Below are 12,544 nucleotides of genomic sequence, written 5' to 3'. Positions count from 1 at the left end.
CTGACAGCCGTATTGCAGCCGTGTATTCAGATTTTTATTGTAAGCAACATATGTAAGCAGTGCCCTTTTTTTTTTTTTGCAGGGCTCTTAAAAGCGTGAAATGCATTTTCAAGGTCTGCTGCCTTTGACATCACAGCTCAGGATACTGTAGGTGCTAGCAGGATCCAATCACTCAGTAAGTACCAAATGAGATTTAACACTGGCCTTGCTGTACGGAGTTCCACACATCCGGGAAAAAGAATAATAAATAAATGAAATTTTTTATTTTATTTTATATATATAGATACACACACACACACAGTAAATCATAACGACTTAAGAGATCCTTCCCTCGTTTTAACCAATTATTACAACGTGGCTACAATCGGGTAAACAAATTATATTGTGCGTATGATTTACTTAAAACGAGGGAATTAATTAGTAAAACCTCCTGATGTACTGCTAAATTATTCTGATTATTGTTGATGTGGGTGATTGAAATACCAAAAAAGGTAGGTGTAAGGAAGAGGACAGATGCTATTTCACTGGCTCATCATACATTGTAAATTTATTTAAAACATTTTTATTATTGGAGTATGTTTTACTAGAAAATACTATTTAATTAAATATCTCTGTTTCAATGTTTAATTCAATGTGTTCCTTGCCGTATCTTTGTAGTTATTTGTAAAAATGTACCAGCAATTTTTAAATTGAAATTAAAATAGTTAAAAAGTAAATTCTAAACCATATATGCATATACAATTTCAAGCACTTCTGGGAGGTCCTGTGCCAACCGAGGAAATGCTTTTTGAGATGATTTGGAATGCTAATGGATAGATGGACCCATGCATTACGTATACGCTCTTGACCTAGACAGCATACAATGTCCAAATATGCTGCCTTAAGAATGCTTCTATGTGAATGCTCCTATGTTTCGAGACGTCTTGCTATCAAATAATTCAATCTCAGAAGTTATGACTGTGTTGAATATGGCTTTATTTGATTACCTCTAGCTCATAAAGACATTTCAACAATATGCACCAGATATGACAGCTGTTCCCCGACCTCCAGAGGTGCTGTGCCAGTGATATTCAGAAATGTGAGGAAAAATATTTGGACGGTGTGCATTTCAGTCAGAGACGAGTAAATAGATTTTGTGCCTTGAGGATGTTTGTATGTCTGTAGCGGCTCAGGTGAGGGACTGATTAAATCCAAAGCTGGATATTCACACAGGCTCTGTGCTGCCAGAGGCCAATCTCAGCGGAGAAGTGTGTGTGTGTGTGTGTGTGTGTGTGTGTGTGTGCCAACTGAATCTATATAAATTAAAATGTACAGTGAGGGAAATAAGTATTCAACACACATGTTGAATTGAACAACACAGTTCAACAACACAGTTCCAATGCAGCAATTGACATGAAACTTTGACCAGGCATTGGTTTTAACTCAAGAAATCTACACAGATAAAGAAATCCTATATCACAATCCATAAATCAGGTAATATTTAATAAAGTGGAATGACAAAGGGAAATAGCATTGAACACACTAAGAAAAAGAAGTACACTAAAGCAACGCAAGGCAGCAGCTGATCTTACTAAGCACTTAGATTTAGGATCAGCTGGGTTAGTGTATGTTCGGTTAGAAAAAGGCTTAGCCACCTCTGAATGCAAGTATACAAACATCTCATGTTGGGTAGAGGCAAACAGAGCTCTACATAAGTGGCGCTACATAACAACGACACTGGTTCCAACAACCTAAATGTTCCTACAATCACTGGGACTATTATCCACAAGTAGAGGGAACATCACTCCACCATCAACCAGCCACATACAAGGCCCTATTTTAATGATCTAAGCGCATGGTTTAAAGCGCATGGCACAAGTTTACTTTTTTTTTTTTGCGGCGCATGGTCTAAAAGGGTTGTCCCTATTCTCTTAGTGAGTAATGGGTGTGTTTTGGGCATAACGTGCAATAAACCAATCAGAGTGTCATCTCACATTCCCTTTAAAAGCTAGTTGCGATTGCGCCGTGGCGAATTCGCTATTTAGGCTACACGCCGGAATTTGCAAGCAGAAAAACTGAACGCTTCGCTAGTGAGGAAACAGATCTGCTCGTGCGCGAGGTTAAAGCGCCAACAATGCGACTGAACACACCTCGTTTTCAGACCAGCACACCCATGGGCACACAAATAGGCACATTTGCAATTTAAACAACGTGGCGCAGGACGTGAAAATGATAACTGCGTCAGGCTGAAACTAGCAAAAAAACACTAGCGTTGTGCCTGGTGCCGCATTACACCGGTTGTATGATAGGGTCCACAGGAGCTCTTCGCAAGATTCCTGATCGGGGAGTCAGAACATTAGTCAAGAGTAGCCAAAGAGTCAAGGACCACTGAGAAAGCTCCAGAAGACTTGGAGGCATCAGGTACAGTTATCACAGAGAAAACAATAAGCAATGCCTTCCACCTCGTTTGAAGTTTGCAACACAACATTTGGAAAAGCCTGTGAATTACTGGGAGAATATAATCTGGTGAGACGCAACAAAAATGTAACTTTTAATAATACCACACCAACAGTGAAGTTTGGAGGTGGAAGCATCATGTTATGGGGCTGCTTTTCTTCTAATAGTACTGGCAGAATCCATATTATTGAAGGGAATTTCTAGAGATCAATCTGTTGCCATCCACAAGGACGATGAGGATGAGACACGGATGGACCTTCCAGCAGAACAACGATCCAAAACATACTGCAAAGCTTCCAGAGAAAGAAAGTAAAGTTGTTGGAATGGCCCAGTCAATCACCGGACTTAAACCAAGCAGAGCATTTGTGAAGGGAGATCAAGATTCACAAGAGAACCCACGGGAATATTCAAGATTTAAAGACAGTCTGTTTAGAAGAATGGACCAAAATCCCACCTGAGCCCTGTGAGCCCTGTGTTCATACAGGAAGCATCTTAAAGGTCTCATTGCAAATAAAGGCTTTTTCACCAGTTATTAATTACAATTTCAGTTAGTGTGTTCAATACTTTGTCACTTTACTTCATTACACATTTTTTGTATGGATTGTAACATTATGATTTCTTTATATGTGTAGATTTCTAGAGTTAATACCCATGTCTGGTAAAATGTCATGTCAATTGCTGCATTGGAACTGTGTTGTTGAACTGTGTTGTTCAATTCAACGTGTGTTGAATACTTATTTCCCTCACTGTATAATGTAGCGATTCAGTAGTGTTCATTTATTAATAAAAGGCGCAGAGCAGTGTTAACAAAACGTTTCTGTGCTCCTGTTTCTGTCTCTGAGTCAGTGTGTGTCCTTCAATGAAAGCAGCGCATTGATATATAACATGATTAAACTGACTTGGACGTGCATTAAATTAAATGGTTTTATTGCACACCTTTCAGCCAATCAAAATCGATTAATCAGACAGAGCATGGTATAATATTACATGATATTAATATCACACTATTACATATTTTTTGTTTTGTTTACTGCATTTATGATCAAATAAATGCTGCTCTGGTTAACATAAGGGACTTCTTTCAAAAAACTCCTACTGACCAAACCATTCAAATGGTAGTCTATGTAACAAAATGTTATGTAATTTTGAGTGTAATGTTTCTTTTTGTTTCTTTTTTTTTAGAGCGAAATAGACATTTCTGAATAGAAGTAATGGTAAAATGGTAAACACTGATTATGTAACGTGTTACCCCCCAAACCCCGTTTCCAAGCATGTTCATTTGTTGACAAACCTAATAAAGCAGAAGCCACGACGTGCTCCAGACTGCTCAGATTTCTCATTACTGTTCCTGCTCAGCATTCAGACGCCAGGAGCTATCCGAGCTACATAAGCCGTGGTGATGTAACCTTTTTGTTTGACTTCATGCCCTGCTCATCATGAATAAATCAGTCCGAGGGTGAGTTTAACACGCTCTGAGTGCAGGACCGAAAACTTCTCAGCAGCCGCGCCTGCCATTTGAAAGTGATTCAACTCTGAGCAATGGCCTACACTGTTCACTTCATGTGACAGAATAACATGCTGTCTTCACGGGCTCAGTGAAGATCAGTGAACACTCCTGTTTCTAACTCGAACAAATCGCTCCGCGTTACGGCTCATATGTGACCCGTGCAGCGAGTTCATCTCATGGCACAGCAATGTTCAATATGCAGAATTCCATTAAGGCTCATTAGCAGAAAGCACACACCTTTAAAGTGAGACAAACGCCCCTCTCAGTCTCCTTCATGGCTTAATAATGGCAAGGTCAAAGACATGTGAAACATCTGTATGTGCCGGGCTTACATGACTAGAATGAGGGTGACCAGGATTCTTTGTGTTCTATTGATGGATACAGTAATGAGTGGGTACAAAAATAGATGGACCATGAAACAGATTTAACCCTGACCACGCGAGTTTGTATTGTGTGAATAAAACAAATGTGGCTAAAAATCGCCATCAAATATCTAGGCTACTCAGAGTGGGAAAGAACAATGAAGAACAGAGGATGATAACGGGAGACTGTTCTAAAAATAGCGGCAGTCCTTGAGAGAAGATAAAATAACGTTTGGTAATAGAGATGAAAGTGCTTGATGGGTGGGACACGTCTACAGTTTGTGCCTATGTGGGCAGACAACATTTCCATGATTCCACATGTTCAAAATCTCTTGTGTTTATTATTGTGTGTGTGTGTGTGTGAGTGTTTGTGATTGATGACCTGGATGCTCTGTAGAAATTAAGCGTTCCGGCTCAGGGCTCCCTGTGGTTTAACTGCTCTAAAAATTCTCACGCACAACAACACCATATTCACTGAGTGAGAAAACAGTAGGTGTGTGAGACTGTAAACACACACTCGATGAGTGACGGTTCAATGGACCACCCCATGCTGCTTTTTGAAGCGACACATTTTTTTGGTTACCGATCTTAACTGTGCCACATCACCGACAGGCATCTGCCCATGTCTTCAAAAACCTCCAGCAGCTCTGCGTGAAGTTCAACACTACAAATATCATTTTTTTATTCAGTATTTTTGTCATTTTCCAGTGAAAATATCTAAACAACCATGTGCCAGTGGCATAAGGAACAAAAAAAGCTAAAATTCTATAAAAACGCAAGACTTAAAGTCGTTATGTAATAAAAATAGAGACATCTTTTCTTCCGTATTGTGATGTACATCCAAGTGAAATGGATTATCGGCGGGGAACTTGGTTTTATGCATCGGTTGTTGATTGGATGGAGGCAGATCTAAATAGCAGATTGGAGTCAATTGTACAAAGGGACGAAATGGTTGGAAAATTATGAAAAAATATATATTTTTGTTGCATTCTTTGTGGCTAAATATGCATGGATGAATAGTTTATAATAAGATCAAAAAGCAGCTTTAAAAAAAAAAACTTTTATTTCATGCCGACTTAAATATCATCATAACAATAATGATAATCATAATAATATAAAATAATAACATCAAATAACTGTACTTTACTAAGGATTTCTACACATTTTAACTGGAACCAAGACAAAAACACTGCTTAAGAAAATGAGTTTTTTGCCGTATACCTTGTTCAGTGTGTGTGTGTACCTTCTGCATGCCCTGCAGAGCCTGCTGCAGGAAGCTGAGCTGCTGCTGGCGGGTGGTGTCCTCCTCGCTGCGCTGGGGCTGCGCTTTACCCTGCTCCTGTTTCAAAAGCTCCACCTCGTTCCTGTAGGCATCCAGCTGACACCGCAGACTGTCGTTCTCCTCTTTCAGAGCCTCCACCTGAGCCAGCGGCCCTGGGAGGCCAGAGAGAGAGAGTTGGAGAGATATTAAAAATGACAATTCCATTGGTGACAGGAAAGGGAAATAAGCAGACAGAGGCACACGAGCGAAGGCGGCAGGGGTGAAAAACAACGACCTAACAGAAAAAGAAGAGGCGCATATTAAGAGTCGTGTGCAGAGTAATAATTCACGGGGTGGTGAGGCCTGGTAAGGGTAAAATGAAAGATACGGCAGAAGAAAACAGTGTTCCTCAAAAGCTGCTTAGAGAATTCTACTGATGGACTGAGATGAAAGGACCCTCAGTCCCACTGCTGCGTTCCTTTTGCTTTCAGAGGCTAATTAGAGAGGATTAAATGGAGAGAAAGTGTATTACTTAATGCTTGACTTAATGTACCATGGGCATTGTTATCAAATGGCTGTAATTAAAACGGACGCAAAAGGGTTCTTCACACCGAGGCATTCCGTCATTCAGCCATCTCTTAACAACTCGATGATCAGAGACGCCACCTCTGCGCCGTTTCTAGTGGGAAGAGATAACGGGATTAGACCGAGAAGCGTGTCTCTCTCAGATTGGGCAGGGAGAGGGAGGAACAGCTGACTGCCTGATCGCGAGGCTCTTTGGTTATGCGCCCCGGAAGACGGAGACGATGAGCGATTGAGTGACGTGGGTGGAAGATAAGGGAAGCCAGGTTAAGCTAGGAACACCATCGGAAGACTGCGGGTAAACACAATGTCACCTCTCCCAAAACCGACCTAGGCTGCATTTTAAGTGTCACAAAAGTTACCAATTTAAAGGAATCCCAGAATTCCATGCAACAAGCAATCCAAGTATACCAGTAAAATATACTTGTATTTCATTCAGGACTGAAAAGTATTGATAAAAGATAGTTTATTATAGTTCTAATTTAATCTTTTTTAACAGTATTTGTGTGCTTTGTATTTCTTATGCTTAGAGCATCACATTAGATGCATCCCAATTCATATTCTAGCGCACAACTTTTTGACGTTTTGTAGGATAAATGGAGAAGTGTGTTATCACTGAAAAGATGATGCACTTAATTAACTGAAAAAACGAAGTGTGGATTGTTCATAACTACATGGTACATGAGTACAAAGTGCATACATACATAGTGTATAGCTACATAGTGTATAGTACCGTATGTCATTTGGGACACAAATAAAGTGTGGAATGTTGGATATTTTATGCACTCAACAGCTGCAGGTTTAATTCTGTAGAGGTCGGGGCGGAGCTATCATACTCTGATGTTGAATGACAAAATAATCGTATCAAATTCATACTATAGAGAGTTGAGTACGTAGTGCATAGTGCATCATTTGGGACTATTTTTAAGCTTAGCAACATGCTAACGTCAAACTCTATAGGGGTGTTAAAATGTACCATTGTTCAGTGAATTTCCGCAGGCGAAATTCAGTCTTTTCAATAGGAACTCATGCGATCTGGAATTTTGCATGAGGGCGAAAGTTTTCCCCACACAGATTTTGCAATGGGTTCAAGCTGGTCAAGCAAATTCGCCACGCTGACCAACAAAAAAAATAGCTTTGAAAGTGACTTCTATGTGAGCTATTCTTCATACATCACTCTACTGACAACGGATAATTTTGCACGCAAAATTTCGCTAATGTTACGCACCTTATTGGAATCAATCAAATCAAGTTTCTTTAGAGCCTTGAGAGTTATTTCTGTGGCGTTGAGAATTGCTGCATATGTAAAGCATTTTAATGAATCACTATATGACATTGTGGTTAAAAGGTGTCGTCTTTGGAGCCCTTCACATTCTTGTGTTTTGCTTGTGTCATTTTTTTATCAGTTGTCTATTTAGACATTTAGCAGCATAAGCTTAATATTTTCAGCATGCTATGTGACACTAAGGGTAGTTCGTCTTTGAAAAATGTGTCTTGAGACCCCTGAAGCTTGCAGAATGGCCACTCTGTTGCGCTAGACTGAGCACAATGGAATGGCAATTCACACGGGACGCAAGTACGCATCCTTTATGAAGGTAGCTGCCATGTTATAGATTCTGTGTTTTGTCTGGAAACATGTTTGGTGTGAATTAGAGGAAAAAGAACTAAAGAGACAGAGAACAAGAGCGAGAGAGATATAGAGACACAGACAGAGAGAGAGAGAGGGGAAAGCAAGCAGTTTTTATCGATTCGTCTCATCAAGCTGCTGCCCTCAGAAACAGTCCGGTTCACCTTCCGCAACATGGCAGGCAGATCTATCGACCTGTGCTGCCCAGGGGTGCTGACAGCAAAGAAAGCAGCACCCGTTTGCACACTGCACTATAGCTATTGTCAGAGGACACTTGCCCGTTACCAATGATTAACTCTGGGGGAAAATAAAAGCAAACATGTTGGTTTGCAATGAAGACGGAGGTGTTAATATGGCTAAAACTCACACAGAGGTTAGCATGAGCCACTCCCCCTTTTCACGGCGGTTGCTCGTCTTACTGGCAGGTATGAAATATTTATTTTCATAAACGAGGAGGGTGTTGAATTACCTCCTTCATTAACCGCGTGGATCTCCTGCCCTTTTCTATCTTGTGACATCCTTTCAAATATCTGACAACCCACTGACAGTGATTGTTATCATTGTTTTCTAATAACCAAGGTCGCAGATGAGAAGACGTGCGAATCAAACCTGGTAAATGTATGATTTCATTTGCATATTTTTGCATACTAATGAGGGTCTCTGTTACACAGGAGAATCTATAATATTTAAGTTTAAAATTTCATGAGTTAAGTGCCACATACGAGGGGCAAACAAGTGTCTTTAAATTTACTGTAAAGAGGGTGCACGTGTGAGCTAAGTAGTCTCAAGATGCCAAAAAAAGACTGGAATCCCACAGTGATCTTTTTATGCTATCCCATGAATCTCTGTCCTGAGCAGCTATGGTACAGGATCTCTAATAGCAGGTTTTTTTTGACAAGCAGGACCTAAAATGAGTTGGAAGTGCAGCTGGTAGACACATGCTCCGTTCAATACCAGCACATTTAGGAAACCACAGGGGGTAACAGGAGTAGTAATACAAAAACTACACTTTTCCGCCACGATTGATTCGGCTGCCTACAGACAGATTTGATTTGATTTGCTCACGCGAGCAAGTGAAATCATCAGAGTAACATGCTGGAGCTGGAACGGTGGACTAGTGGTTTAAAAACGTGGTTCAACACAGTGAGCCGTAGTGCTTATGAGGGCGGCGCAAGTTTAAATCCAGCTTGCAATATTCCTTCTTTCTGTTCCCCTTTCCTTTGTCCCATCTCTCAAAGGCCAAAAGAGACCATCTACTTTGATCAGTGTCAGACCTTAAAATTTTCCCTAGTCTGACATTTAACTCACCCTGGTAGCAAAGGTTGGGGATTGAAAATGTGGAAAAGATTTGTACACGACTCTCAATGATAAATGAATCTCAAACTCAGAATGTCTTAATCAATTAGAGAAGCTACTGAATTAATCTAATTAATTCAGAGTCAATCAATTTGATTCATTTTAGAAATAAATATAAAAATGAAATAAAACCAAAAATAAATAAAAACAAACAAACGTCATAAACTGACATAAAAAAGCCATAAGTACTAAAGAAACTGTTAATGGAATAATTACATTTCCTTACAATTCCTAGTCCTGGTTTTGTTGGGAGAAAAGGCAACGTACAGTAATTGATAATTATGTCTAAAAAAATGTCTGATACAAAAAGATTCTAAAACACTTTGAGGGCTCACAGGGAAGGGAAATGATATGAGCTTCATTAGTTCCTGAGAGAATGTTTATAGAAAAAAGCTGGATAAAAGTGCCAGTTACACAGTCTGAATCCAGATATATGTCATGGATCATTAAACAGCCAGAGCCTTCCATGAAGCTGGAGTCCTTATTTCCCCTCTTCATTTATTCTATGAAAATTAGCTGGTTATTCTATCTGCAAATGTGTCAGCACTGTGTGACCCAGGAAAAGGTTCCACATAAAACTGACAAATCACCAGGGGATTCAATCCGTATGCAGTGTTCAGAAACCTCTTTAAGAGAATGAGGAAGTACTGTTTATACTGCCTTGGGAAAAATTCACATCTTTTGCTTACAGACTGTCAATCTGGAACAGTGCATACCTGAATCATCCGAATCTTTGCTATCCGGGGCGTCTTCCATGTCATCATCCGACATCTCCATTTCCTCCTCCCTCCGAATTCCCATCAGCTCTTCATTGTGGATGTTTCTGATCTCCTGTGAACGAGAGGAACTGAGTCTTTAATCCCAGTCGCTGCTGGATGATCTCTCACACTTTGATTAACACATGAAATTCATGATCCGGAAAGGTAATAAGCCATTCGATCAGATTGTAAAAAAGAGATCATACTCGTAAAGTGCAATAAAAGCAGGTGGCGCTGCTCCAGCGTTATCGATGCAGAGAGACACCTGATGTTGGCTGACCTTGTCTCTGCACGCAGTCAAACAGGGACTCTTAATGTGTTATAATGGCTGCCAGCGGAGCTTCAACGTGGCAGGAAGAGATTGCACAGCCACCACAGATCGGCAGGGCCAAGCAGGGGCAGATGAAGCAGATGTCTGGGTATGTTGGCTCTCCTGATGGGGGAGCTCTCCGGCTAATGAGCCATGTGCACGGCAAAGAGATAGGGATGTGCAAAGACACAACATGACCGCCACAGGGAGAGAGACTTACTGCCTGACAACAAACAAAAGGCCCAGCATAAACATTGCCATCTGTCTAGCACAGCAACACATGATCTCGCTGAGAATTACAGGGGTCGAGCAGGTAGCGCAAAAACAAACAGGCCCATCTGCCCAATCAAGAGATGGATAGATGACATTGTGCTACCGCAAGAAGACAACTATCTTTTCAGGTTTAGACTTTTCCCCAATCTTTAACACAGGAAGACTTGCTGCCCACAGTATGAATGGGCTGTGATTGAACTCTCGGCAACTGCTTGGAATAACAATCAGCCTAAAGTGAGGAGAACCCTCTGTACTGACTGGACATTTCTGTTTAAAAACCAACACTTACCGAAGCTTTGTATACGCATGCAAGAAACGGCCGGGAAAACTTGCAGGGGAGCTCAAGAAAATGAGGATGAAACTCTGCTAAGCCTGAATGTACCTCTGGGTCAACAACTCATCCGAAACCGCCATCTTACCATCACATTTACAAGAGAAGGGCAGTGAGGGTCCAAACAGCTCCAAGGGTGAGAGAAGCAGAGTAAACATAGTTTAATGGTGTGTCATCTATTACCTATCACTTACTGTCACCTGCTCCAGATATACCTAACCACATCCCGGACTGAAGAAACCTCTTCCTACAGCGAAGAATGTTTAAATGCCACTAATGGGCTTGGCTAGAACATAAACATTTCGATTATGAGGTTCAAAAGCGTGGCGTATCCCTGAAGGCCCGCATTGTCATAGAGGGATTCCAACAGTTTTTGACGTCGACTCTTCTCAATACATAATGTAAAAGGTAAGAGAGGCCTGGTAACTCCCTTTTTTTCTCAAATGAGGCATCACCCCGCTATGACAGCATCGAGAGCTTCCTGTCACAGCCACGGTGAAGCTGCAAGCACAATGCCAGCCCGGGAGGCTCATATCTGAGGATAAACATATCCAACTTAAGTAGTCAGAGAAAATGTATAATAAGGAAGGATTGGGGGATGAAAACTGGAGGTGAGGACTACATCAGCTTCTAGAAATGATCAAGGCTTGTTATGGTTGTTGCATAACCTTTTTTTTTTGTCGTCTGATGGTAGAAATGAAAGAGGTGAAATGAGAGGAACTCAATAAAAGAGAGAGCTCAATAAGGACGCAATTACCGCAGCATTAATAAGCTCTTTTCACAGATGAAGAACAGAGTAAGTTCTAAAAGAACTCTATATGTAACTTTCATTTGGAGACAAATCACATACAAATGTCATTTAACATTTTAAACAAGGCAGTCAATCAAGGACTCTGAGTTCATGAAGTTACAAAGAACTGACTGGCAGTAATAGCAAATTGTCTTAATGGGCTTCACAATGGGCTGGAAATGAATGGACGTGCAATATTTCTGAAGGAAAAAATTAGTTCTGATCATTTTTTTTTTTGCTCATCTGAACATGGGAAAAAGAAATGAAGATTTATATCAGAAATGAATGAAATCGAATGGATTATAACTTCAATTTTTTAGAAATTATGCAACAGTGCACATTTTAAACACCTACCTTGAACCTTGAGGAGACTCTTTTGGCATTTACAGTACCTGCATCTTAAAGCTGTTCCAATGGCTTCAAGTAAACATAAAACAACATTTGAAACCCCTCCATAGTAAAACTATGGGTAGATTACTCCTCCTCCAACACACTCTTTAAAGGAGGCTGAAGGTCAAATTTACCCACTAGAGCACCTTTGTGCATCTTGCTTCTTTTTTTAAATCATTTGGCATTTGCTATTATAAAGGCAAACAGTTTATTTTTCTTTTAAGGCACAATAAAACAATAAAATTGTAATTTCATTTTTACTTTATAGTCATGCTAATTAATTACTGTAAGTTTCTAGGAACTTGTTTTTATGACACATGGACAGTCCAGTCCTCGGTTGATTTTACACTCATTACTTGCTAAGCAGGAGTTCTCAGCTATATTAGATGTAAACAATACCAGCCCTCTGATCCATGCAAAATGGTGTTTTAATGCTGCTCGGTGCTAATTAGACACCAGATTGGGTCTTTGTGCACTAATAATGAGAGAGATGTCTTAAAACTTACCTAATGACCACAGAAAACAGAGGAAAGAGACAGAATAAACACCTCAACAGCAACA

At 40.3% G+C, this 12,544-nt stretch overlaps 1 protein-coding gene across 13 annotated transcripts in view; it reads right to left on the bottom strand.

Annotated features, from left to right (window-relative positions):
- enox2 (ecto-NOX disulfide-thiol exchanger 2) overlaps positions 1–12,544 on the bottom strand; it is a 275,039-nt gene that overhangs the window by 15,154 nt on the left and 247,341 nt on the right. For all 13 annotated transcript variants that reach the window (XM_079630834.1, XM_079630832.1, XM_079630826.1 and 10 more), the window contains 2 exons: positions 9,848–9,962; positions 5,549–5,739 (listed from right to left, as the gene is read on the bottom strand). In XM_079630834.1, the coding sequence (XP_079486960.1) occupies positions 5,549–5,739; positions 9,848–9,962 (306 nt within the window). The remainder of the gene's footprint in view (positions 1–5,548; positions 5,740–9,847; positions 9,963–12,544) is intronic.

The sequence above is a fragment of the Phoxinus phoxinus genome (genome assembly GCF_949152265.1).
Source record: "Phoxinus phoxinus genome assembly, chromosome: 12".
NCBI classification, from domain to species: Eukaryota; Metazoa; Chordata; class Actinopteri; order Cypriniformes; family Leuciscidae; genus Phoxinus; species Phoxinus phoxinus.
The sequence above is the reverse complement of the archived record's forward strand: the minus strand, read 5'-3'. Positions and strand labels throughout refer to the sequence as shown.